Source organism: Phyllostomus hastatus, unplaced genomic scaffold, assembly GCF_019186645.2.
Source record: "Phyllostomus hastatus isolate PE091 unplaced genomic scaffold, TTU_PhHast_1.1 phas_scaffold_11, whole genome shotgun sequence".
In the NCBI taxonomy this organism is placed as follows: domain Eukaryota; kingdom Metazoa; phylum Chordata; class Mammalia; order Chiroptera; family Phyllostomidae; genus Phyllostomus; species Phyllostomus hastatus.
Window position 1 is genome coordinate 511,129 of NW_025334005.1, and position 21,612 is coordinate 532,740.

A 21,612-nucleotide genomic window follows, 5' to 3' on the forward strand; every position below is an offset into this window, starting at 1 on the left:
CCGTGCACAGTCTCGTTCGGCTCGCTCGCCCCGGGCCTACCCCAGAACCTGGCTCTCCGCACGCCCCAGGGTCTCCAGGAGGGAGGCGGTGGTCCGGGGCGCCCGTCGGCGCCCAGGCCTGGGCGACGCACTTTCCAAAAGGTTCCCACAGGCCCACCCCCTGCCCCTGCGAGGGGGCACTGATGGTGTTGCCCTGTTACAGGGGAGGGAAGCAGGGCGCCCCACTGAGGGTGCAGACCCGGGTTTGAGCCCCGGCGGGCAGGCTCCCACCCCAGCTCTGTGCGGAGCCCCTGCCTGCGCCACCGTGCAGCGCTGGGCTCCCATACTGGGCGCGCCGACGCTGCACCTGCCACGGTGGAGAGCAGGAACGGGTGTCCCTCCCCCCGGACACTGAGCCAGCAAGGCCAGGCTGCAGGGGGCGGCCACTCTCAGGAGCCCAGACTGGGGCCCGGGGCTGCTCCACCGCCGTCCCCGGTGGAGGTGCCTCTCCGTGAACCCCCGGGAGACCCAGGTCGCGTCAGCGACGCGCGCCCCGCTCTGTGAGCGCCGGAGGGTGTGGGCCCGGGCTCCCAGCCGCGGCTGGGCCTCATTTCCCAGCTCCGTGTGCCATTTCTTTGTTTCAAAGATGAAGAATGATCCGAGTTGCTGGTGGCATTTAGTCTCAATTGGTATTTAACATATTTGCCAAGACTGTCATTTTGAAGGGGGAACGTGTTCAAATAGTAGCGGTGACTCAGACCGGGCTCGGCGCCCCTGTCAGCCGGCCTCCACCCCTCGGCTGCGGAAGGCGCATGCGCGGGGCGCCCTACCCCCAACCCCGGCGCGCCGGGCGCGTGGGCCCAGCTCCCCTCCAGACCCTGGGCAGCCGGGGGGCCCCCCGAAAAGCTGCCTGCCCCGCCTGGGCGTTCCCAGGCCCAGCCCCTCAGAGTCACTAGGGGTCTCGGCCGGGTGGGCCCCCGCTGGGGGGCGGGGGACTCTCTGCTTGTCTTTCAGGGCTGTGATGAGTGGGTGGCCGAGCTCATGGGACCGTGGCTCCGTGGCTGTGAAGGGGCTCTCCACTGCTCCCCTGCCCGCACCCCACAGGCCCCTCTCCCCCATCTGTGCCACCTGCCTGGGCTCTCCCCCCTGGAGAGCTCAGGAGACCAGGCCCCCCGCCTCCGGGGCCACCTCGGGCCTCAAAGCCGGGGCTGATCACTCAGTGCCCCCCACTGTTCCTCAAGAACTGCTTCCAGAACCTTTCACGGCAGGGTCTGCAGCAGGGACCATAGGGTGAACAGGCCTGAGATCAGCCCTTACTCGGGGATTCACTGTGTGCTAGTGGGTTTGTGAGCGTGTGTGCTTTCCGTCTGTAAGTCACTCGGGCCTGAGACCCGTCGGCCACCTGCCCCGGCCACCTCAGCCAAAATGGGGCGAAGGAACAGAGCTTTGCCCGCGCCCAGCCCGTGAGGAGCCCTCGAAGCGTGGAAGCTGTTCAGTCCGCGTGAGTCAGAGCGGCCGAGGAAGCCCCGCCAGGCCCCACACGGGTGTTCGCGGCGGCTTGCTCCGTGATCACCGACAGCTGGGAGCCTCCGGGGTGCCCGTCGGCAGGTGACGGATGAACACGCCTCGGCCCCTCCGGACCAGGCAGGGTTATCCGGTGACAGAAAGGAACGAACTGTGCAGCCGTAGAGAGACGTGGGGGAAACGTGGGCACGTGTCACCGGGCGGGAGACAAGGCCGCACACAGTGGTTCCAACCGCGTGACCCTCTGGGAAAGGCAGTGTGACCGCTCAGTGGGTGCCAGCGGTTGGGGGCGGGGCAGGGAGGGGAGGGAGGGGTGGGCAGGTGGAGCAGAGGATTTGGGGGCAGTGAGACTGCTCTGTACCGGGCCCTGACAATGCAGGGCGCTGTGCATACGTTCCGGGTTAACAGTGTAGCAGTGTGGGGCCACCAGCTGCAACAAATGTAACAATCAGGTGGTTGTAGTGCGGGGACCTGGTGGGTGGGGGTGAGGGGGACTGCTCTCTGCTCAGTTTTTCTGTAAACCTAAAAATGTTCCAAAATATAAAATCTGAATTAAAATAAAATGGGATCGGGTACACCCCCTCAAGTTCTTACCCTGACAGAGAGTAGGATTCTTAGGAAGCCCGTCACCCGAAGAGGGCAGATAGAAGTGGTTCTAGAACCTTCTGCAGAGCTCCGCCCGGACCTGTGGTCGGTGTGTCGCTGACCCCTGGGTGTGTCCGAGGGAGGACACCCATCGGATCCCATCGGAGCGGAGGCCCGGGGAGGACAGCAGGACGCATCGGAAGTGGCCGGCGGCCAGGGACGTGTGTGTGACCCAGGTCGTTTACACCATCTGCTGGTCCCCAACAAGGGACCCCGTGCAGGCTGTGGCCCACACCTCGGACTTCCTGCCACCAGCGGTCCCCAGGCCCTCTGGTTCTCTCCCACAACTTTATTCAGGTCGCAGCTCCCCCGCCCCCACCCCAGCCCGGCTTGCTGTCCCCTCGGCCCACGGCCCAGGTGCCCCTGCCCCCCGGAGGCTGGCCCATGTGCCCAGCTCTGGCCCCCAGGGGCCGTCCCCACACCCTTCACCCACCCGCCCCTGGGTGCAGACAGCCCAGCCCAGAGGCTCTGTGGCCGCCCGCAGCACCTGGGGCCCTGAACTGCCCCTTGGGAGCGAGCAGCCCCTTCTGGGGACTTTGCCTGGGTGCTCAACAACGTCCCGCGTGGCTCAGCTCTCGGTCACTGGGGTGTCGTCATCGGCTCCAGCAGCACGGTGTTAGCCAATAGGAAGCCACGTCACACATTCTGCCTGGGGACCCCACAGCACCGAGATGGCCACGGAACCCCGAGTCTGTGCAGGCAGGGGGCACCTCTCCAGCTGTCCGGTCCAACCCACCCGTGTCCCCGGGGAGGGGGCGCGTCTGTGAAAGGGGCCGGCTCACTGCCCTTCCCCGAACAGCGCGGGGCCTCGGCCTCCGGCGAGAAAGGAATCGGGAGGGGAGCTCGGGGGAGGTGAGCGGTCAGCGTAAGGGGACTGTTGGGGGTTGTCATCGACTGGACTGTGTCCCCGCCCCCAAGTCCATAGGCTGAAGGCGCAGCCCCAGTTCCTTGGAAAGTGGCCATGGTGGCAGACGGGGCCTGTAAAGACGGGAGCTGAAGCGAGGTCGCTGGGTGGGCCCTAATGCGGTGTGACTGGAGTCCTTATATAAAGAGGAGGCCAGGACACAGACACAGAGGGATGACCATCTGGGGACACAGGCAGGGGACGACCGTCCATCTACACGCCCGAGAGAGGCCTTGGGGGGGACCAGCCCGTGACACCCAGCTCTCGGACCCCAGCCTCCAGGACGGGGCCCGTGGGCGTCCGTGGGTTCCGCTGCCCCGTCTGCGGTACTGGTTTCGGCCACCTCCAGAAGCTCACCTGGATGTTGGCACAGGGCGTGGGGCAGGGGGCCTGGGTAGAGGTCAGGGGGACCCCAGGCTGTCCGGGGGACTCAGTCCCTTGTTCATGTGCCCTGTGAGCAAGGTCCGCTCTCTGGCCGCCCAGCCGGGGAGAACCCCGGGCCACAGGCATGGTGGACGCCCAGCTGTGAGCCCCGCAGCTGTGCAGAGTGGCCCGCTGCCCGGCTCCGGGGGGGTGACGAGTTGCCTTCTGGACGAGTGCCTGGGGACCGGGGCCGGGGCAATGAGGCGGCTCATCCCCGCTGAGAGCTAATCATTTGCTTTGGGGATTAATTTTTCAGTTGTCGCCGTCGAGTGGAAGCACTTGATGAATTGCTCGTCGTGACTGGGACGCGCAGGAGCTCAATCGGGCCATAAATCTCCCAAGCTGGCGCCGAAACCCGAGCCTCGGCCCACATTCGCTGGGAAGGGGGGGGCTCGCACGCTCCTGGCTCTTGGCAGGGAGACCCGCGTGGGGGCTGGCGCCTCCCCCGGGGTGCCACTGGCCGGGAACCCGGCGGGCTCCTCGGGCCGGGCCAGGCCGCACGCACTCCCCCGACCCCGCCAACCCCGGTCAGAACGGCCGCACCCCGGACGTGCCCTCCCCCACCGCACCCCACCCCCTGCTCGCCCAGGGCTCATTACTTCAAAAAGCCAAAGTCAAAGCCACCCTCCGGGCGAGCACCCTGTCCTCGGGCTCCCTTCCCCCACGAAACATGGCCCCGAACGCCGCCCGGGATCGCTCGCTGCGCTTGGGTTCGTCCGCCATCTCCGGCAAAGGTGCAAAGCCCAGGGGGCGGCCCCACCGTGCCTCGGGCTGGGGAGGACAGCGCACGCAGGTGTGCCGAGCAGGGGGCCCCGGGGCGGCCCTGACTCGGGTCCCCAGGCCGGTGCTGCGAGTACCTGGAGGCCGGCGGCCCCGCGCCAGCACTCAGCTTCCTGCGCACCGACGGCCAAGTGGGCGGGCATGGGTGACGTGTCCCCGGTGCGCCGTGTGCACCTGTGTCCGCAGGTGGCGCTGGGAGGTGCAGGCGGACCGCCGCCCTCCAAGGAGACGTGGTCACTGTCAAGGTCGCCACAGAGACGAGACCAGTGCCTGCATGGAGTGGACTCTGTTCGTGCTGCTGCTTAGGGGAGGCAAGGGGCTTTGAAGTTTTTGTTTTGTTTGTTAAAGAAAAAAAAAAAAACAGAATCAGCTGTGGCTGATGTGGCTTAATGGACTGAGTGCCGGCCTGTGAACTGAAAGGTCGTAGGTTTGATTCCCAGTCAGGGCACAGGCCTGGGTTGCAGGCCAGGTCCCCAGCAGGGGGCACGGGAGAGACAACCACACGTTGATGTTTCTCTTCCTCTTTTTCTCCCTCCCTCCCCCATCTCTAAAAATTTAAAAAAAAAAAAAAAAAACAGCATCAATCTAAAGAAATGGTAACACACATAGGACCCAGACCACAGGGCTGAAATCACGAGGGTGGAGCCCAAATGCGGCGACCCCGGGGGGAACACGGCCGCTCTCGACGCCAGGGGTTGCGGCCAGTGAGGTGCAGCTTTCCCACACGACTGTTGAGAACTCTGTCCACGAACTTAAAGTAAGAGGCCGAGCTCCCCCGGCCTCACCTGCGGTCCCAGCATCAGACTGGCCGTGTGGGGGCGGGGCCGAGGGTCCCCACGGGCCCCAGGCTGGCTGCGAGGCAGCCCTGGAGTGAGGGGACCACAGGCACGCCGTCCCCCGGCTCTGTCCGCCACGCGGCGGCATCCACAGTCCGCCCGGGGCCCGCGCCTCTGCCGCTCAGGACACCTGGGCGGGCGGCTCTCAGTCCCTCCAACAAGCACACGTGACGCCGGGAAACGCCCGAGTTAGCGCCAGGTGGAGGGAATGCCCACCCGGACTGCAGCTCCCGGGGGCCCGGGCTGGAGCCCCGCCACCCACCGCCCTGCTGCCCCGGCTGCTCGGGCAGGGGCAGACCCCTGCCACCCACAGGACGTCAGCCCCTCCTGGGCCCCTCCCAAGTCACGCAGGCACGCGGGCCCCGAAGGGGTGCGGCCTGAGACCCTCCCGCCCTGGGAGGGGGCCCGGGAGCAGGGTCAGTGCACAGCTGCCCACCGGCCGCAGCCCCCAGCAAGGGGGCTGGGGTCTGCCTTTGAGGGACACTGCCTTTGCCTTCAGGGACCCCGCCTCCCACACTGTCCCGCTCCTGTTTCCCACGGCCGGCCGGGGCAAATCCGTGAAGGTCCAGGCCCCACGGGGAGCCCCCTAACCTGGGGGAGGGAGGCAGGGCTAGTGGCCAACGGCGGGGGCATGGTTGCCGGCTCTGTCCGAGGCACTGTCCAGGAAGGTGTCCTTCGGGGGGCCGGCAGGGAGAGGCCGGCAGGGAGGGGCCGACCGCTCCCCGGGGAACCCGCGCAGGGTCCATGTGTCTCCGGGGCGGAGACCGTCTGCGCCTGGGGTGGGGCGGGGACACCGCCAGCACTCAGTCTTCTGAGGCAGTCGTGCACGCTGGGGGCACCCAGGAGTTGTTCTCCGCTTCCAGGCGCCCGCTCGTGCCGCCAGGCCGAGGAGCAGCGGCAGTGGGGTAGTGGGGTGTGGCACTAGGTCCGTGTGGGGCCGAGAGGAGGCGGGGCCCCGCCCACCCAGAAGGTTCCCCAGCTGCAGGGCAGGAGAGGTGCACCCCGAATTCCCTCGAGAGGACAGGGCGCTGCAGAGGCCAGCAGAGTGGCGGTTGCACCCCCTGGGCCCGCGGGGTCCCCTCCAGCCCGGCCCAGGCAGGAGCTCAGACGGGGTGGGCCATCGCAAGCACCCTGGGTGTGCACTGCTGGGAGGGGAGGGCAGGTGCCTGGGGGGGGGGCAGCTGTGGAGTGACAGGAGGTAAGTTCCTGGCACAGGGCTCCCACACCCTCGATGTGCCTTTCGGGTGCTAATGAGAGACTCCTGTGCCCTGAAGAGCTCTAGGGCAGGGCGGTCATCTAAGAAAACAATTAATTCTCACACTCATTTCCCATCTCCCTCTGGGAAGTGGGAACTTGCCCAGGGCAAGTCCTTGCCCTGGGCGGCTCCTTTGCTGGGCTCTTCCCCGGGTCATGTGTGTTAAAATAAGCCGATAATCGTAAGCAAAGCACTTTCTCGAGCAGCAAATTATGGAAACCAAGGGAGGATCGAGGGAACCCCGTCCACAGCGGGTGGGGCAGGAGCTGGGTCGTCTCTCGGGATGGAGCCCTTCACCCCGTGGGGTCCGTGTGCCCCCAGCTCTGCAGAGTCGGGCCCCCACCCGGTGGGGAGGGAGCCGGTGTGGGAATGACGTGTTCGGTGTCAGGAAAAGCCACGCCCCACCACCAGCCATTCGCCAAGCGGGGCATGGGGGTCGCGTTCGTCCTCCCGTCCTGGCCCGGCAGCCGCCGTGAGAGGCGGGAGGGACGGAGGCTCCGAGGTGAGGACTCTGGCTTCTGTGGAAGCGCCCCGGGCAGACGCCACACGTGGGAGAGGGCAGGGGCCTCCCAGCTGCGTCTGTGCGGGGACACCTGTGTGCCCACCCGTCCACAGGGCTGGTGAAGGGAGAAGTGGAGGCCGGGTGGCGGGAGCGGCCGGTGGCTTGGGTGGTGAGACGCACACACAAGGGCCGATGGGCCCCACGAGGCGGCCCCAGGCAGACCGCTCCCTGGTGCGGACAGCGAGTGCCTGCTCGGGCCCCGAGGGAGGGGCTCACTTCCCTCCCCAGCTCTGGCACAAAGAGTGGGGGCCCAGGGCCCGTCTAGTCACTGACCGGAAACCAGAGCACCCGCGGGCAGGGGGGCAGGCAGGCGGGCAGGCAGGTGGCCGGGATCCTCTGCAGGCTCCGCCCCCCCTTCGCCTGCCGACCCCCAGTCTGCAGCTGCGCTGGGCGTGTGCTGGAGAAGCTCCCCGGGCCTGGGGTCACCTCCCACCCACCCCCTCCCTGTGGCCATGCCGTGGCCTGCAGCCTGGCTTTCCCGGGGCTTCAGTGTGTGGCATGGAGGCCGAGGTGGGGTGCTGCCCCCTGAGCTCCAGCAGGAGCCGGCCCTGTGGACACCCTTATTTCTGACCTCCGGGCTCCAGACTGGGAGGCAGCTCCTTGCCGCTGTCCAAGTCCCCGAGGCCGTGAGCTGGGTGACGACCGGCCCAGAGGACACTCACGGTCACTGGAACCTGGGCTGGGGCTACGCGCCCTGGAGCCAGAACGAGGCAGGGATGGTGGAGGGCCCAGCCCCGTTGCCTTCCTGCTCCAGGTGCCCCGTCTCCTTTGTGGGGCTCTCTGTCCCCCACCCTCCCGACTTCCCGAGTCCTGGCCCGCGTGGGCAGGCTGCCGGAGCTGTGCGCCAGGTCCAAGTGCCGAGATGCCGGCGGGGGACGGTCGCCTGCAGAGTGGGCCTGCGGGCTTAGGGACACCATCCGGACAGCTCACGGGCCTTGCCAATGGACTCTTCTTGGCCGACACATTTGGGGGACGGGGTCCCAAGACAGCAGCAGGGTGGTGCCCCGGATGCAGGGGCACGGTCCCTGCCGCCCTGAGCTCTCTTCCTGCATGGCACTGGGCTTGTCCCCCCCAACCCCCGCGCCAAGGCTGGCTCTGCCCCTGGGGCCATGCTGGTGGGGGCTGTTGGTCCCCATCCCCGTGGGTCCCCTCCTCCCCTGGCTTCCTGCCCCCACCTCATTTGGTTCCTGATCTGGAAATGTCTGCCAGCTCCCTCCTCCTGGCCCAGCCCACACTGCCCGGGGCCAGGGCGCTGATGGCTGGGGGCCCCACCTCCCTCCGTCACCCCAGGGCCAGGACAGCTCCCCCAGGTCCCCGGGGCGGCTGTCCGCTGTGACCTCGCCCCATCCAGAGGCTGGCACACACAGGCTTCCCGTGTTTTCCGGAACGGGTCTCAGTGGGCAGCTCTGCCCCACGGGGCGCCCTGGGCCCAGCCCGTCGGGACAGAGGCTGCGCCGCGGACGCCCTGACGGCTCGGGCACAGCGGGGCCGCCCGTGGCGGTGGGGGGGGGCCTGCAGGACGTTTGCAGGACGGACACTCCCAGGGTCCCCGGGAGCCCAGTGGGCTGTGTCCCCAGGCGGAGCCACCAGGTCCCACGGGGCAGGGTGACACCGGACCCCAGCCTCAACCCTGCGGAGACACCTTGGCCCCAGCTCTCCCCTCACCCCCAGGGTCTCCCGGCCGTGGGCATGCTGGGCTTGCGCCAGAAGGCCACAGCCCCGCCCAATGGGAGTCGGCCGCCTGCAGCCAGCCTGCCAGGGGTCTTGGGGGCCCTGTGCGCTCCCTCCGATTCTAAACCCAGCCGGCAGCTACCTGGCCTGGGCCCCACGGGGCCAGTGCCCACGCCGGGCTCCTGGGCAAGCCTGTGGTCGGCGGCACCCGCTCTCCCCACCACCTCCAGCCCCCGCCACCGCCGAGGTGCCCCAGGGCTCCGGCCGGCTGCGTGAGCAGTGGTGCATCATGTCCTGGGGGTGCGGCACGGACGACCGCAGACCGGGCCGCTGAACGGCAGCGGTTTCTTCTGTCACCGTCCTGGTGGCCGCAAGTCCAGAACCAGCTTCCCTGGGCTGCCACCAAGGTGTCCGCAGGGCCGCGGGCCCTCCCGGGGCTCCAGGGGTGGGCCCTGGCACCTGTGTTAGGAGAGCCAGCTCTCTAGAAATCCCAGGCGACGGACGGCCCCCTGGTCTCATTGGCTGGGGCTGTGCCGCAGGGCCCCCCGTTCTCCAGGGAGGCCAGGAGAGGCTGCGTCTCAGAATCTGGGTGCGTCAGGAGGGTGGAGCGCTGCAGAAGAGCTGTGGGTGCACACAGGGCAGCGCCTGCCCCCTGGGCTCCTGGGTGACACTTTCGCACAGTGCGCCCCGGAGCCCCAGTGCCCAGGCGCTGCCGAGAGAGGGCGGGGACACCAGCAGGCCCCGCCCCAGCAGCCTCCCCGCCTCCTGGTTGGGGCCTCCTCTCCCAGCGGGGGTTCAGCACGGAGCCCGGCCCTCAGAGGCTCAGGAAGCACACAGTGTGTGTCTCTGCAGGAGGAAGCTTCCCGCTCTGTCCCGCCCGGGGCTCCCTGGTCCGAGAAGTTGGAGCCCAGTCGGGGTGCCTGACCCCAGGCCGCCTGGGATGCGTCAGCAGGCCCGGCCCCGACAGTCACTGGGAAGGTGGGACGGGCAGTCGTCCGTGTGTCCACCGGACACCGGGCTCCAGGTTTGGGACCGGCTTCTGTGCCCACTGGCTCCCAGGAAGTGGCAGCTGGGCTCCTGGGGGACAGCCCAGGGCCTGGGCGGTGGCCACACCTCGCCCCCAGCCCCTGCCCGCCACCCGCCGCAGAGCCCGCCTCCAGCCTGCGGAGCCCACCCACACGCCCGCGCGGCTGTGGTTTATTTCAGACCGAGCCTCGTGCTCAGCGCCGTCCAACGACTGAACTTTAAGGGGGAAAAAAAAAAGCAGCCACACCGGGAGCCCAGCCGCACCCGCCACTTCCGGCAGGCCTGCCCCCGGCTTCCGGCCGGATGGGGCCCGCTCGGCGCGAGCTGGGAGGCTGGGAGTCTCCTGGGACAGCGCCCTCCAGCGGCCGTGGTGGGCTTCAGCCCCAGTGACTGGACCAGGTGGCCAGGTGTGGTGACATCTCATGGCCTGCACCGGGGTGGGGGGGTGCAGGTCATGTCCCCATGGCCGAGGGAGGGGCTGTCGGCAGAGTCACTGACTTGTCACAGTCCAGCCTTCACGGACACCACCTCGGCCATGTGGCCTCGTGCGGGTCCGTGCCCCATAGAACGGTCACGGGAACCCACATGACAGGACGTTACCCGGTCAGGAGGAGGGAGGAAGCTGTGACACACGCCACCCCCAGGTCTCTGCTGTCCTTGTAAGTCAAACGCACAGACACGTATTTCAGTCTTTTTTAAAGATTTTATTTATTTATTTTTAGAGAGGGGGAAGGGAGGGAGAAAGAGAAGGAGGGAAACATCACTGTGTGGTTGCCTCTTGTGGGCCCCCTACTGGGGACCTGGCCCCCAACCCAGGCCTGTGCCCTGACTGGGAATCGAACCAGCGACCCTTCGGTTAGCAGGCCGGTGCTCAGTCCACTGAGCCATGCCAGCCAGAGCTTGGTCTTTCTTCTCAGTCCTTTCTGTAGTATCTGCTTGTTAGCTGGGGTTTCATCCCGTAACGTGTAATACAGTCAGGATGCCGTTCAGTGCAGGTCTGCCGGGCCACTGGCCTCCTGTTCCCCTCCTGCGCTCTTCCGCCGTCCCCTCTTCTGCTGCGTTCTGGGTTGTCTGACCAGTGTCAGAACTCCGGGGGATTTACCCGCGTTCGGCTGCGCCCCTCTACCACCCTCTGTCCCGCGGTGGCTCGGGGACTGGGCGGAACCCTTAGCCGCTCAGCCCACGCAGGACCCCGCTGTGTCCCCACGGGACCCTGGACTCCGCAGAGGCAGAGGGGTGCCTGCATCGCCCGCCTTCCTCTCGGCCACACTCGTCGCAGGCGTCAGGTGCTCACACCGTAAACCTCACAAACAGCCCTACGCGGCCTCACGCAGAGACACCTGTTTAGTGAGACAGGAAAGGCTCTTTCGCCCTTCCTGGCGTCACCCGCCCCGGCGCCCCCGGTCAGTCCCCTCCTCTCACGTCTCGTCGTGCCGGCCGGCCGCGCGTCCTCCCGGTGCTCACGTATCGTCCCCCTTGCCTCCGTCCTTTAAAGACACTTGTCCTGGGTGCAGCGTTCTGGGCTGCCTGCCCGTCCCGGCTGGAGATCGCCGTCCCAGGCCCTCCTCCCTGGCTCCACTGTTCGGGACGGGGAACCCAGAGCCGCTCTGACGTCCGCTCCCGGCCAGACGGCTCCCTCCGGCCGGGGACCTCGGTCTCTTCCCCTCGAGGGGCCGCGGTCGTCTTCAGGCTGGACCATCCCACTTGTCCCCTTGTCCTTAGGACTCGGCTCGCCTTTGAGAGTCTCTGTTCACCATGGCCGCGGGGCTCAGCTGGTTGGAGCGTCGTCCCAGAATCCAAAGTGTCACAGGTTCGGCTCCCGGTCGGGGCGCAAGCCGGGCCTGCAGGCTTGGCCCCCGGTCGGGGCGCGGGCGAGAAGCCACTGGCGGCTGCTCCTGTCCCACATCCAGGTTTCTCCCCCTCCCCGTCCCCCTCCCTTCCCCTCTCCCCGGAGTCAGTGAGCGCGCCCTCGCGGGAGGAGTAAGGAGGGAAGACAGCAAGTGCTTCCTCTCTCTCCTTCCCAGGGGCCGAGTCCCCTGCCTGTGCCCTCAGGCCCACCCTGCCCGTCACACCCGTCCTGCGGGAGGTCCGCCCAGGGCACGTTCAAATGTTAGGGGTCGTCTGTGTGTGTTCTCAAGTTTCCAGATTGTTCTACCTTTTCCCTTCTTGCTGAGACTTCGCATCTTTTGTGTGTCATGTGTTCCTTTACCTGATGGAGCGTTGATACAATCGCGGCGTCGCAGCCCTCGTCCGAGAGAACCCCGTCGTCACCGTGGCCACCCCGGGGCCAGCGGGCAGGTCTGTGCTGCGCCCGGGACACTGTGGACTCTGGGTCCGCCGCGTTCCTCGGGCGGGTTTGGACGCTTCGCCTTAGCCCCGGCACGGCCCCGGCCGCCTTGGAGGGCCGGCCGCGCCGCAAGGTCTGCAGCAGCCCGGCTCGCATTCCGGGGTGGGCGCTCTGCGTGGGCCCCGTGCACGTGTGACAGTTCAGACGCCCCCCCGAGATTCCAGATGAGGGGGGCGCTGCACACAGAACACCCAACTCCTCCCCGCCCCAGACCCCCTCCTGCGGGACTGTCCCCTCCCGTCGGCGGCTGTGGCCGCCCGGGCTCTGCCCTCTGCCGTCTCGGGGCAGACCGACTGCCAGCGCTCACCAGGACGCGCACCTCGCCGCGTGCACGGCCCAGAGCTTCCCACTGTGCGCTCCCATCCCAAACCTGCCTGCCTTTTTCCTTTTTTTTGTTTTAACTCCCCGGCGCTCTCGGGGAACCGTGTGTGTTTGAGTTTAGGGGTGGCAGGGCGCCCTCTGACCTGACTCTATGGTTGTCGCCTGCAGAAAAGTTAGGCCTGTGAGCTCACTTGACCTTGGAGTAATTTTAGGCAACCTCAAGTTTTATACCCCGTCCGACCACCGCTGGAGTGTGAGATAAAGCCATGTTCAAGTAGACAATGTCTGAGAAAGGACAAAGAAACGATCTCCCAAACTCCTTTTATTAAGAGAAGCTGCTAGAGAAAGTCTTTTGCCAAAAATGAGGTTTTTTGGAAAATAAATGCAGGGAGTGGAGGACTGAGGAGAGCCAGCCCGCAGGAAGGGTCGGAGGGATGGGGGGGGCGCGAGACAGCGAGGGGGCGGGGTCGAGGGACGGCTGAGCCACACTCTCCAGGGCGGTCGGTGTCTTCAGTAGTGGTGTCTTCAAGGAGACAAACAACAAAATGTTCGGTGTGTTTAAAGACTCCGAAAAGAGGTTTGCATCACTAGGACGTGTGTGGATTTCCGTCGGTTAAGTATATCGAAAATTAAGCCAACAAACGAACAACAGGAAGTTACTCCGCTCCGGGGAAACCAGGATGCAGAAGAAAAGGCAGGGTGATCGTGGTCCATGCCGTTTCGGGGACCCGTGAGCGGGCATTCTGACGCAGTCGTGACGCAAATCCTGAACCCGATCTCGTTAAAATTACCATGTGGCTACAACCGGCAGGCAAAAGCTATGGGGAGGGGGGTGGCAGGGGGGAGACGATGAAAGAAAAAAGCTAACTTAGTGGCTCTCGACTGCGGGTGACTGACCCCCCAGAGGGCACCTCGAAATACCTGAAACCACTCATGGCTGTCGGGTTTGGGGGGAAGGGGACGAGGCCGGCGTGCAGGGCAGAGCCCAGGCCTGCTGCTAAGCACCCTGCGAGTGCGTCCACAGCGAAGAGTTAATTGTCTAAACCGCCGTAACGCCACCGGTGGGAAACCGGAGCTAAGTGGCTTTCCGGCGTGGGGGCGCCAGCAGCCACACCTAGAAGACGGAGACCAGCAGCTGCAGCGTGAGTGAGTCTGGAGAGGCCGAGGCGGGTTCGGAAGGACGGGGCCGGGGCCTTGGGAGGGGCAGGGGGTGGTCTTCTTGGTGTCGGTGGGAGCTCACTTTGCGGAACTCGGCCCCTCGCACACGCGCAAGTTTGGTGTTGTAAGCGAGGAGTTAAGCGGAGGAGGAGAATCACCTGGGAAGCTGTGGCGCGTGCGGGGAAGGCCTGCCTTTCCGCTCTGCACGGAAGCTCCCTGAGCCGGGTGGCCGCCGGCCAGGGTTCCTGCCCTCTCCCGGACGCGGCCCGTCTCCGCTCCCCAGCCCTACCCACGTGCACGCAGGGACGGTGCGTGGGGTGCAGGACGGGCGCCCTCACAGCTGACGGGACCTGTGAGCGGTCTCTCTCTGCTGCAAGGCTGGAGCCCCGGCAGCCTCCGTACTTGACGGCCCCCCCTTCCACAGACTCGGGTTGGGGGGGGGAGATCGAGGCCCACGCCCTCCCGGCGGCGGTGTGCCGGCATCGCAGGTCCAGGTTTCCCGAGGGACGCCGGACGCCTGAGCGCGTCTCAGGAACCAGCGAGCATTGCGTCTCGTCAGCCTCCGGCGTCAGGCGCCGCACAAGCGACCTCGAGCCTCTGTTTTAGGGGCGGCACCTGGCCGCTGGGCCCCGAGCCCCGTCTGCAGGCCGAATCCTGGGTCAGGCCTGGGAAATCCAGAGCACGGCGGCCGTCCCCACCACTGGAGGAAGGGGACGCTGAGTGCGCCCTTCCCGGCTCGTCCCGTCTGGGTCCCGTCTGTCCCAAGTGGCCGTGTCAGCTGCGCCTCTGCATGGCCATCGTGGGAGGGTGTTGACAGACGCCCTGCACACGTCGGGGGGTATCTCTGCCCACCCCGTCCTGGCAGAGTGCTCGCCTGCGCCCGGGGAATGGGCCCACAACACCCCACGCAGCCCGCCGCAGCTCTGCGTGGGGCATGTCTTGCTCTGGGGGAAGGACTCTGCCCCAAGCTCATTTACGCTGCAAAGCAGGGTGCGAGTTACAGACAGGTGCGGCTGAGGGGTGAGGGAGGGGGGCGTGGGGCCCGGGGCAGTGCAGGCTCTGTGGCGGGCCGCTGTCCCCTCCGAGGGCTGCTGCCCAGAGAAGGGGGGCTGCAGGGGGCGGGGCCCCCTGCTGTGCGTGTGCGTGTGCAAGTGCGTCCGGCCGGGAGGAGCCTCGGGGACTCAGCCGGCTGCAGGTGGAGGAAGGCTCGGGCGTGGACCCGGTCCTGCAGGGCACCCCTCTTCCCACACCGGGGCTCCCCAGGCCCTCAGGAGAAGGGAGGCAGGGTTAGAGCCCAGAGACCTCAGGGACACCAGAATCCGGTGGCAGGAATGGGACCACCTAAAAGCCAGTGTCTACTTGGGGAGCGCAGTGGCCGCATTCCCGTGCCCAGTGAGGGCCCCTGCCTGTCCTGTGGTCCCTCGCCCCTCCCAGGGAGCTGTGACTCCATCCCGACCTCTCCCCCCCTCGGCCCCACTGCCCAGCGTCCAGCGCAGGGACGCTGCCCTGTCTGCTCTGCCCCCGACCCCTGGGTCCCCCGCTGCGCACCAGTCTCTGCCTGGAACAGACCCGTCCACCTGCGTGCCGCCGTCCACCATCGTCCACCACCGTCCACCACCGTCAGTGTGGGCGGCTGGCCACCTAGCACTAGTCACGGGGGGCCGGGGGGCCGTGTGTGAGGTTCGAGACAGCTCCCAAGCCCTATCCACCTTCACCCGCGGCTGCGCTGCACTGGCGAAGCTTCCGGGGGACTTGCGGCAGGAGAAGAATCACGGCAAAGCGGGGACGGGCCATCGCAGGGGCTGGCAGGGCTGCCACTGCGTCATGTTTGTTCCCTACCCTGCGCCACACTGTCCCCCACCCTGGGAGCTTCGGGGACTCGGGTGCCGGAGCCCACCTGGAGGAGGGGGAGGGGCCAGTCCGGCACCCGTGACCAGGAGAAGGTGCAGCTGGGGGTCCCCGAGCCCGTCCGACCTCACCGCCCAGGTGTATGACCACTGCGGTTCAAGTCCGGCTGCCTGCCTGCTGGGCGCCGCCCCTCAGGTCCGGTTCTGCTCCCGCGCCAGGCCTGCTCGCCGTGGCGGGGATCCAGGGAAGCAACTAACTCCGAAAGGGGCCGAGGCCAGCCAGCCCCGCTGTGGCCGACTTTGGGGGAGGCAGCGTGGGGTCCCCGAGATGCCGGAGCAGGGCCCGTGAGCAGGCTGGGGGGCCCATGCTGCTTGGTGAGTGGCCAGCGCAGCTTCATGGGGGCAGAGGAGGAAGGTGGCCGAGGGAGTGGCCATGCCATGTGACGCGTGTTCCCCGAGCACACGCAAAGCAAGGACGTGTCCATCTCCTCTGAACCACGGCAACGCACAGCGAGGCCAACGGCTCCACAGCTCACGCTGGCGGCGGGAACCGCTCTGGACCTGCCGGGTCAGGGGGCTGGGGGTGGGGGGAGGGGCCTGCGCACACGCATCAGGAAGAACCCCCGCCAGCGTGGGCTCCGGGGCGGTGCGGGGCCACGAGAAGCCGGCCCTCGCAGCTCCCCAGCCACCCAGCCCTGGGGGCGCTGCCAGCCCCGGCGCCTTCCCGGGGTCCCCAGAGCGCTTGTGGTTCCCAAACCACCACGCAGGCTCAGGGCGTCCGCCTGCCTTTGCCCCTGTGGGCGAGGCCCTGGCCCTGCCCTGAGGTTCCCCCCTCACGGCTGCCCTCTCCTGCCCGCAGGTGAACAGCGAGAACGTGGTGAAGGTCGGTCACCGGCAGGTGGTGGCCATGATCCGCCAGGGCGGGAACCACCTGGTCCTCAAGGTGGTCACGGTGACCAGGAGTCTCGACCCCGACGACACCGCCAGGAAGAAAGGTGGGTGCCCCTCAGCGCCCTGTCCCCGCGCTCCTCCACCCCTGGGAGGGGTGGGCCCTGTTGGGTGATCCCCATCTCCTCCCTGGGCGGCCCAGGCCCCCCACAAGGTCAGGCAAAGAAGCGGAGGGAGCTTAGGAGATGACCCCGGAGCCCAACCCGGGGGCAGAAGTGGCCTAGGGCAAGGGCTGTACTCGGCAGATGGGGTTCAGGGGCCCCGCCATGGGCAGAGCCTGCTGGCCCCCCACAGGGATGCAGGGTCACCCTCCTTCCCGAGGGAGGCCACCGCTGGGGGTCACCGGGGCGGAGTGCAGCCTGCAGAGAGGAGCCAAAGGCAGGACGGATGCACCCCCAGGTCCCCTTGGCAGGGAAGGAGCTGGGAGGGCACACTGGGTCCTTCCAGCCTCCCTGCGTTTCCCAAGAGCAGGGTGCACCCCTCCCACCCCCCCACACCCCCCCACTGAGCACCCCCAGCCAGGACTCTAGTGAGAACAGGCAGCAAGTGGCGGGGGCGCTGCCTGGAGGAGGCAGCGGTGAATGGCCAGGGAGCTTGCAGCCTGAGGTGACCGGGGAGGAGGCTGGGAGGGGGCGGGGCACACACCCGGGCCCCTGTCTGCACCTCTGCGGTCCCAGCCGGGCCCACACAGACGGGGGGGCAGGGCCGGTGCAGAGGGCCGGTGCCCGTGCATCCGTGCTCCCCGCGTGGTCCCGACCCTTGGAGGCGCAGGTGAAGCCGCAGAGGCCCCCAGCCCCGAGACTCCCCAAGAGCAGGGCGACTTCCCTAGCCTGGGAGGCGGCAGCGGAGTGGCCCTCACTCAGCCTTAACGACAGAAAATCGAAGGCTCCAGGCAGCCTGCCTCCTGGGTGGTTCCAGAAGGGGGGGCGACTGGGGCGACCAGGGTGGGTCTCAGGCCTGCTCGCTCTCCCGTCTGCCCCTCCAGCGCCCCCGCCTCCCAAGCGCGCACCGACCACGGCCCTCACGCTGCGCTCCAAGTCCATGACCTCGGAGCTGGAGGAGCTCGGTGAGTCTCAGCCGCTTGCCCGCCCCGGCATGCGCCTGCGGAAGCCTCCGCGAAGCCCCCGCCCGTGCATGGCCCTGGGCTTGCTGGCTGGCCCCTCCCAGGCTCCTGCGCTTCGGGTGGGGTTGCTGGTTCTGCCCCTTCCTCCTCTTGGCTCGTCTAACACTGCTCTGTTTTGACTTTCCGGGCCTCTCACTAGTGGACAAAGGTAAGCTGCCCCACGGCGTCCCCAGAACAGCTCCCCTGCGGGCCCGGAGGCCCCCGCGTGGTGGCTCAGACCAGCGAGCTCCGCCCTGGGGTCTGACGCAGGCGGCGGTGGGCGTGGCCGCGCCCAGGCGGCGGTGGGCGTGGCCGCGCGTGTGGGCTGCCCCCAGGGTGAGGGCACTGCTGGCACCCTCGCCCTCCGGGAAGGTCTGCGAGGAGCAGAGAGGGGCTCCCGCCCTCAGACCCATCGCACAGGCCAGCAGGGTGCACAGGGCAGCGTGTCCCTGGGTCCGGTGGGCCACAGTGGCCGCCGAAAGTGGGTGGTCCTGGAGCCGGCGGCAGGAGTCCCCAGACTCTGGTTAGGAGCCACCACACAGCCCAGGGGCGCCCCCGCGGGGCGGAGAGGGCAGGCTGAGATCTTGGCGTGGACAGGCCAGTTGGGCGGGGGGCAGAGGGGCGCCTGCGAGGACAAAAGCGAGCCCTGTGCCCAGCCCTCCCCAACCCCCGCAAGCCCAGCTGGATGGCGACTTCAACCAGCCACCACGCCCACCTGGCCGCAGCCTTGGTGGGACAACGCTGGTTCCTCTTCCCCAGCCCCACCCCCACCCCAGAACGCAGGGGTGGTTCCTCCTGGCAGCTCCACGGGGAGGGACCTCCCTCACTCCTTCCAAAGGGGGTGGGCACACACCGTCCTCCCGGGCCCAGGCTGCACGCCCCCACCAGTGCCCCTCACGGCCACCATGTTCCCAGTCTTCCAGGAAGGAGTGCCTCTGCTGGGTGCCACCCTCACCCAGGACCAGCGGTTCCTTCTCCTTCCGGCCTGTCCTGGGCCCCACCTTCACCCACTCGAGACTCGCCGGGGTTTCCCCCCGGGGCAGTGCCTGGTGGGTCTGACGTGCAGGATTCCCTGCCCCTCCTAAAGGAGGCGGCCTGCGCCCCGCCAGTTCCTGAGGGCCGGCGGCGGGCGTGCCCCAAGAGGGACCGCAGGCAGGCAGCCCACCTTCAAAGGGTCTGAGGCGGGGTCTGCTGAGACCACCGGGCGCTGCGCGGTCCCCGGAGCCCTCGGCCGCCCTGGGCTGTCTCCCCGTGCAGGGCCTCAGGTGCCCTGAGTAGTCGACAATCGCCCTCAGCTTGTACTTGCCCTGGGGGAGCTCGGCATCCCCGGGGGGCGGAGGGGGGGGGTGCCAGGAGGGGTGTCGCTCAGCAGGGAGGAAAGCCAGGGGCCCAGGGGTACCGGCGGGGCCAGGGGGCAGGTTCCTGGAGGGGTGCTCTCCAGACCCCCAGCCTGCCCACGTCCGGGCCCCTGAGCTGCCGGCCGGCAGGGCGGGCAGGGTGGGTCGGACCCTGGGGCCCCGGGTGAGCACGCCGCCGCCGGGGGACTCACGCTCCCTTTCTGTTCGCAAGCCTCCGTCCGGAAGAAGAAGGGTAAGGGGACGGCCACCGTCTGTCTGCAGCCCCTGCCCGCACGCCCCGCGGGAGGCAGCCCCCTGTGGCCGTCGGCGTGGCGTCTCGAGTGTGTGGTGGCTCGTCGTGTCTCTCCCTGTGCTGGCCCCTGCAGGGGTCCAGCCCCGGGACACGTCCCCCCTCAGTCTGTGCCGTCTGCTTCGCTTGTCCCGTCTGTGGCCCCATCGTGGTCTGCACCCCCCCACCCGAGCTGTGTCTGCATCGTCATGGCTGAGGCGGCTGAGGCCTGGGGCCCCTCGCTCGGCTGCCAGGGCTGGGCCCACCCCTCCGGTCAGGGTGCAGGCGCGCGGAGCCCCGGTCCGTAGGTGGAGGGCTGGACTGGACCGCTGGGCCCCTTTGCCGTGGGTGGGCGGCCTCCCTCCGACTCCCAGAAGGCCCCTCGCCCGTCGCCAGGCCTGCTCTGCGCCTGCAGAGGGAGGGACCGCCCTGGAGCTGGGGCGCAGGTCGGGTGGGGGCGCTGTAAGGCTGAGCTTCTCCCGGTCCCTCCCCAGGGCTGGCGTGGGTGGGAGGACATGAGCCCCACGTGCACCCCGACAGCAGGGGGGATCCCACCCCCCCCCACCGTGGGCACGGGCCCCGAGGCACAGGGAAACCAGGGGAGGTGGGTCTCGGGCCCTGCAAGGCAGCCCCTGGGGGCAGGCGTGCGGGTCCCGTACCGCCAAGGTGGGAGCGCCTCTCCCCCCTGCCAGCTGCCTCGAGGTGCCGGCCAATCCCAGCAGTCTTTCCAGGGGCTTCCCTGGGCCTCCGACCCCCAGGGGCTGCCTGGGAACCTCCCGGTAGGCTTCCCGGGACTGGCCAGTGTGCACCAGGCGGTGGAAGCCCAGGGCCCAGAAAGCTCCCTGGGCCTGACGTCTCCCTGAAGGCCCCTCCGCCCAGCACCCCGTGCTGAAGGCGCCCCACCACGGGGTCCCAGGAACCTGTCACTGCACAGAACTGACCCAGAAAGCCTGTCGTCAGACTTCAGTGGGAGCCTGTGGCCTGCCCCCCGGGCACACCAGCTCACCCTCCAGCCTGCGCCCCCAGGGACCCCTCTGCAACCAGACACCCAAACTTTGCCAGATGAGGACAGAGGTCACAGCCTGCAGGGCCCAAGTGGGCATGGGGCAGAATCCACAGGGGACAGGCAGTGCTGAGGGTGGACACCCGCCTTCCTCTGAATGGCAAGGAAAACTGGGTGCGGGTTTGCTATCAAATGCCCCCCTCCCCGGATCCCCTGACCCTATCTGGACCTGGAGGCGAGTTCATGGGCAAGAAGACGCCAAGGGGCCCACCAGTGTGGACCCCCCAGCTCCACTGGGGACACGTGCCCGGCCCTCACGCTGCCTGCCCACCCCCCGGAGGGTGGGCCTACCCCCAAGAGGCCTCGTCACACCCCAGGAAGGCCGTGGGGAGGAGGCGAGAAGCAGGCCTCTACGGGTGTTCTGGTTTGACAGTGTCCCCAAATCCATGTCCCCCTAGAATGGTGCAAGGGACACTACTTGCAAACGGGACTTTCCAGACTGGGCCCTGGACAGTGGCGATTGGCCTTACACGAAAGAGACAGAGGGATGGACAGTCGCACAGAGGAGGGACACAGGCCACAGGAAGACGGAGGCACAGGCTGGGGGACACGGCCACAGTCCAGGCTCGCCCGTAGCCCCCAAAGCTGGGAGGGGCCGGAGGACCCTCCCCAGGAGCCTCGGAAGGAGCCCACCTCCTGGCGGCCGGTTTCGGCGGCCGGCCCCAGGCTGTGTGAGGAGGAGCAGGCGCGGCCGTGGGCCGGCTGGTGAGCGACGCTCTGTCTCCATGGTCCTGGGGAGCCGAGGCAGCAGCGCCACAGCCTGCTCGGTCAGCCGGCAAGTGACCAGGACCCCTGAGGTTGCATCTCCTGGTCTCTCCAACCCCTTGTTTCGACCTCCAGTGTCCCTGCTCTGGTCCCCGGACCTGTGCTCTCGGGCCCGGGGGTGAACAGGACCCTGCAACGCCACCCTGGCCCAGGCCAGCCCTGGGAAGGCGGGACGCGTGTCGGGGCACGGCCTGACCCCGGAAGGAGGGTCCGCAGGCGACAGCGGCGCAGCTGCTCCCGACGCCTGTGCTGCCGGCGGCCCGAGCGAGGTCCGCCTTCCTCTCGGAGGGAGGTCTGCCCCGCACCCCTCGCCCAGCCAGTGCCCGGCGCACTGGGCTCGGGTTCTGCCGCAGCAGGGCTCGCCACGCATCGGGGGCCTGGTGTGGATGTCGGCCCCGGGGACGGGCTGGGGGCTCTGGCGACAGGCAGGCTGCCCGCCTGGCTCTGACTCCCAACCGTGTGGGACCCGGCCTTGCTGGACAAACCACCCACCTGCCCAGAGGCCGCTGGCCCGGGGCCCAGAAGCCCGAGATCTGTGGCGACGGACAGCACGTCCCCTAGGTGCGGGCCCCGGGCCCTGGCCGCCGGGCTGACTGCCGGGGCGGCGGGCCTGACGTCTGTCTGCGGGGGCTGCTTCCACTCGAAGGCACAGCGGTGCTCACACCGGGCGAGACCCGGAACCCACAGGCCCCTCGGGGGCGGGGCTGGCAGAGTGCCGGCCAGGCCCTCAGGCTCCCTGTGGACTGGCCGGTGGGAGCCCGGCCAGGCCCCAGGCAAAGCGACTGTCACTGTGGAGGCAGCGGAGCCCTGCCAGCACCCCCACAGACCGA

The 21,612-nt window shown here is 68.2% G+C and overlaps 1 protein-coding gene across 2 annotated transcripts in view; it reads left to right on the plus strand.

Annotated features, from left to right (window-relative positions):
- Window positions 1-21,612, plus strand: part of SHANK2 (SH3 and multiple ankyrin repeat domains 2) — a 297,330-nt gene that overhangs the window by 255,693 nt on the left and 20,025 nt on the right. For both annotated transcript variants that reach the window (XM_045854859.1, XM_045854860.1), the window contains 4 exons: window positions 16,138-16,273; window positions 17,212-17,292; window positions 17,489-17,497; window positions 18,898-18,918. In XM_045854859.1, coding sequence (XP_045710815.1) covers window positions 16,138-16,273; window positions 17,212-17,292; window positions 17,489-17,497; window positions 18,898-18,918 — 247 coding nt within the window. The remainder of the gene's footprint in view (window positions 1-16,137; window positions 16,274-17,211; window positions 17,293-17,488; window positions 17,498-18,897; window positions 18,919-21,612) is intronic.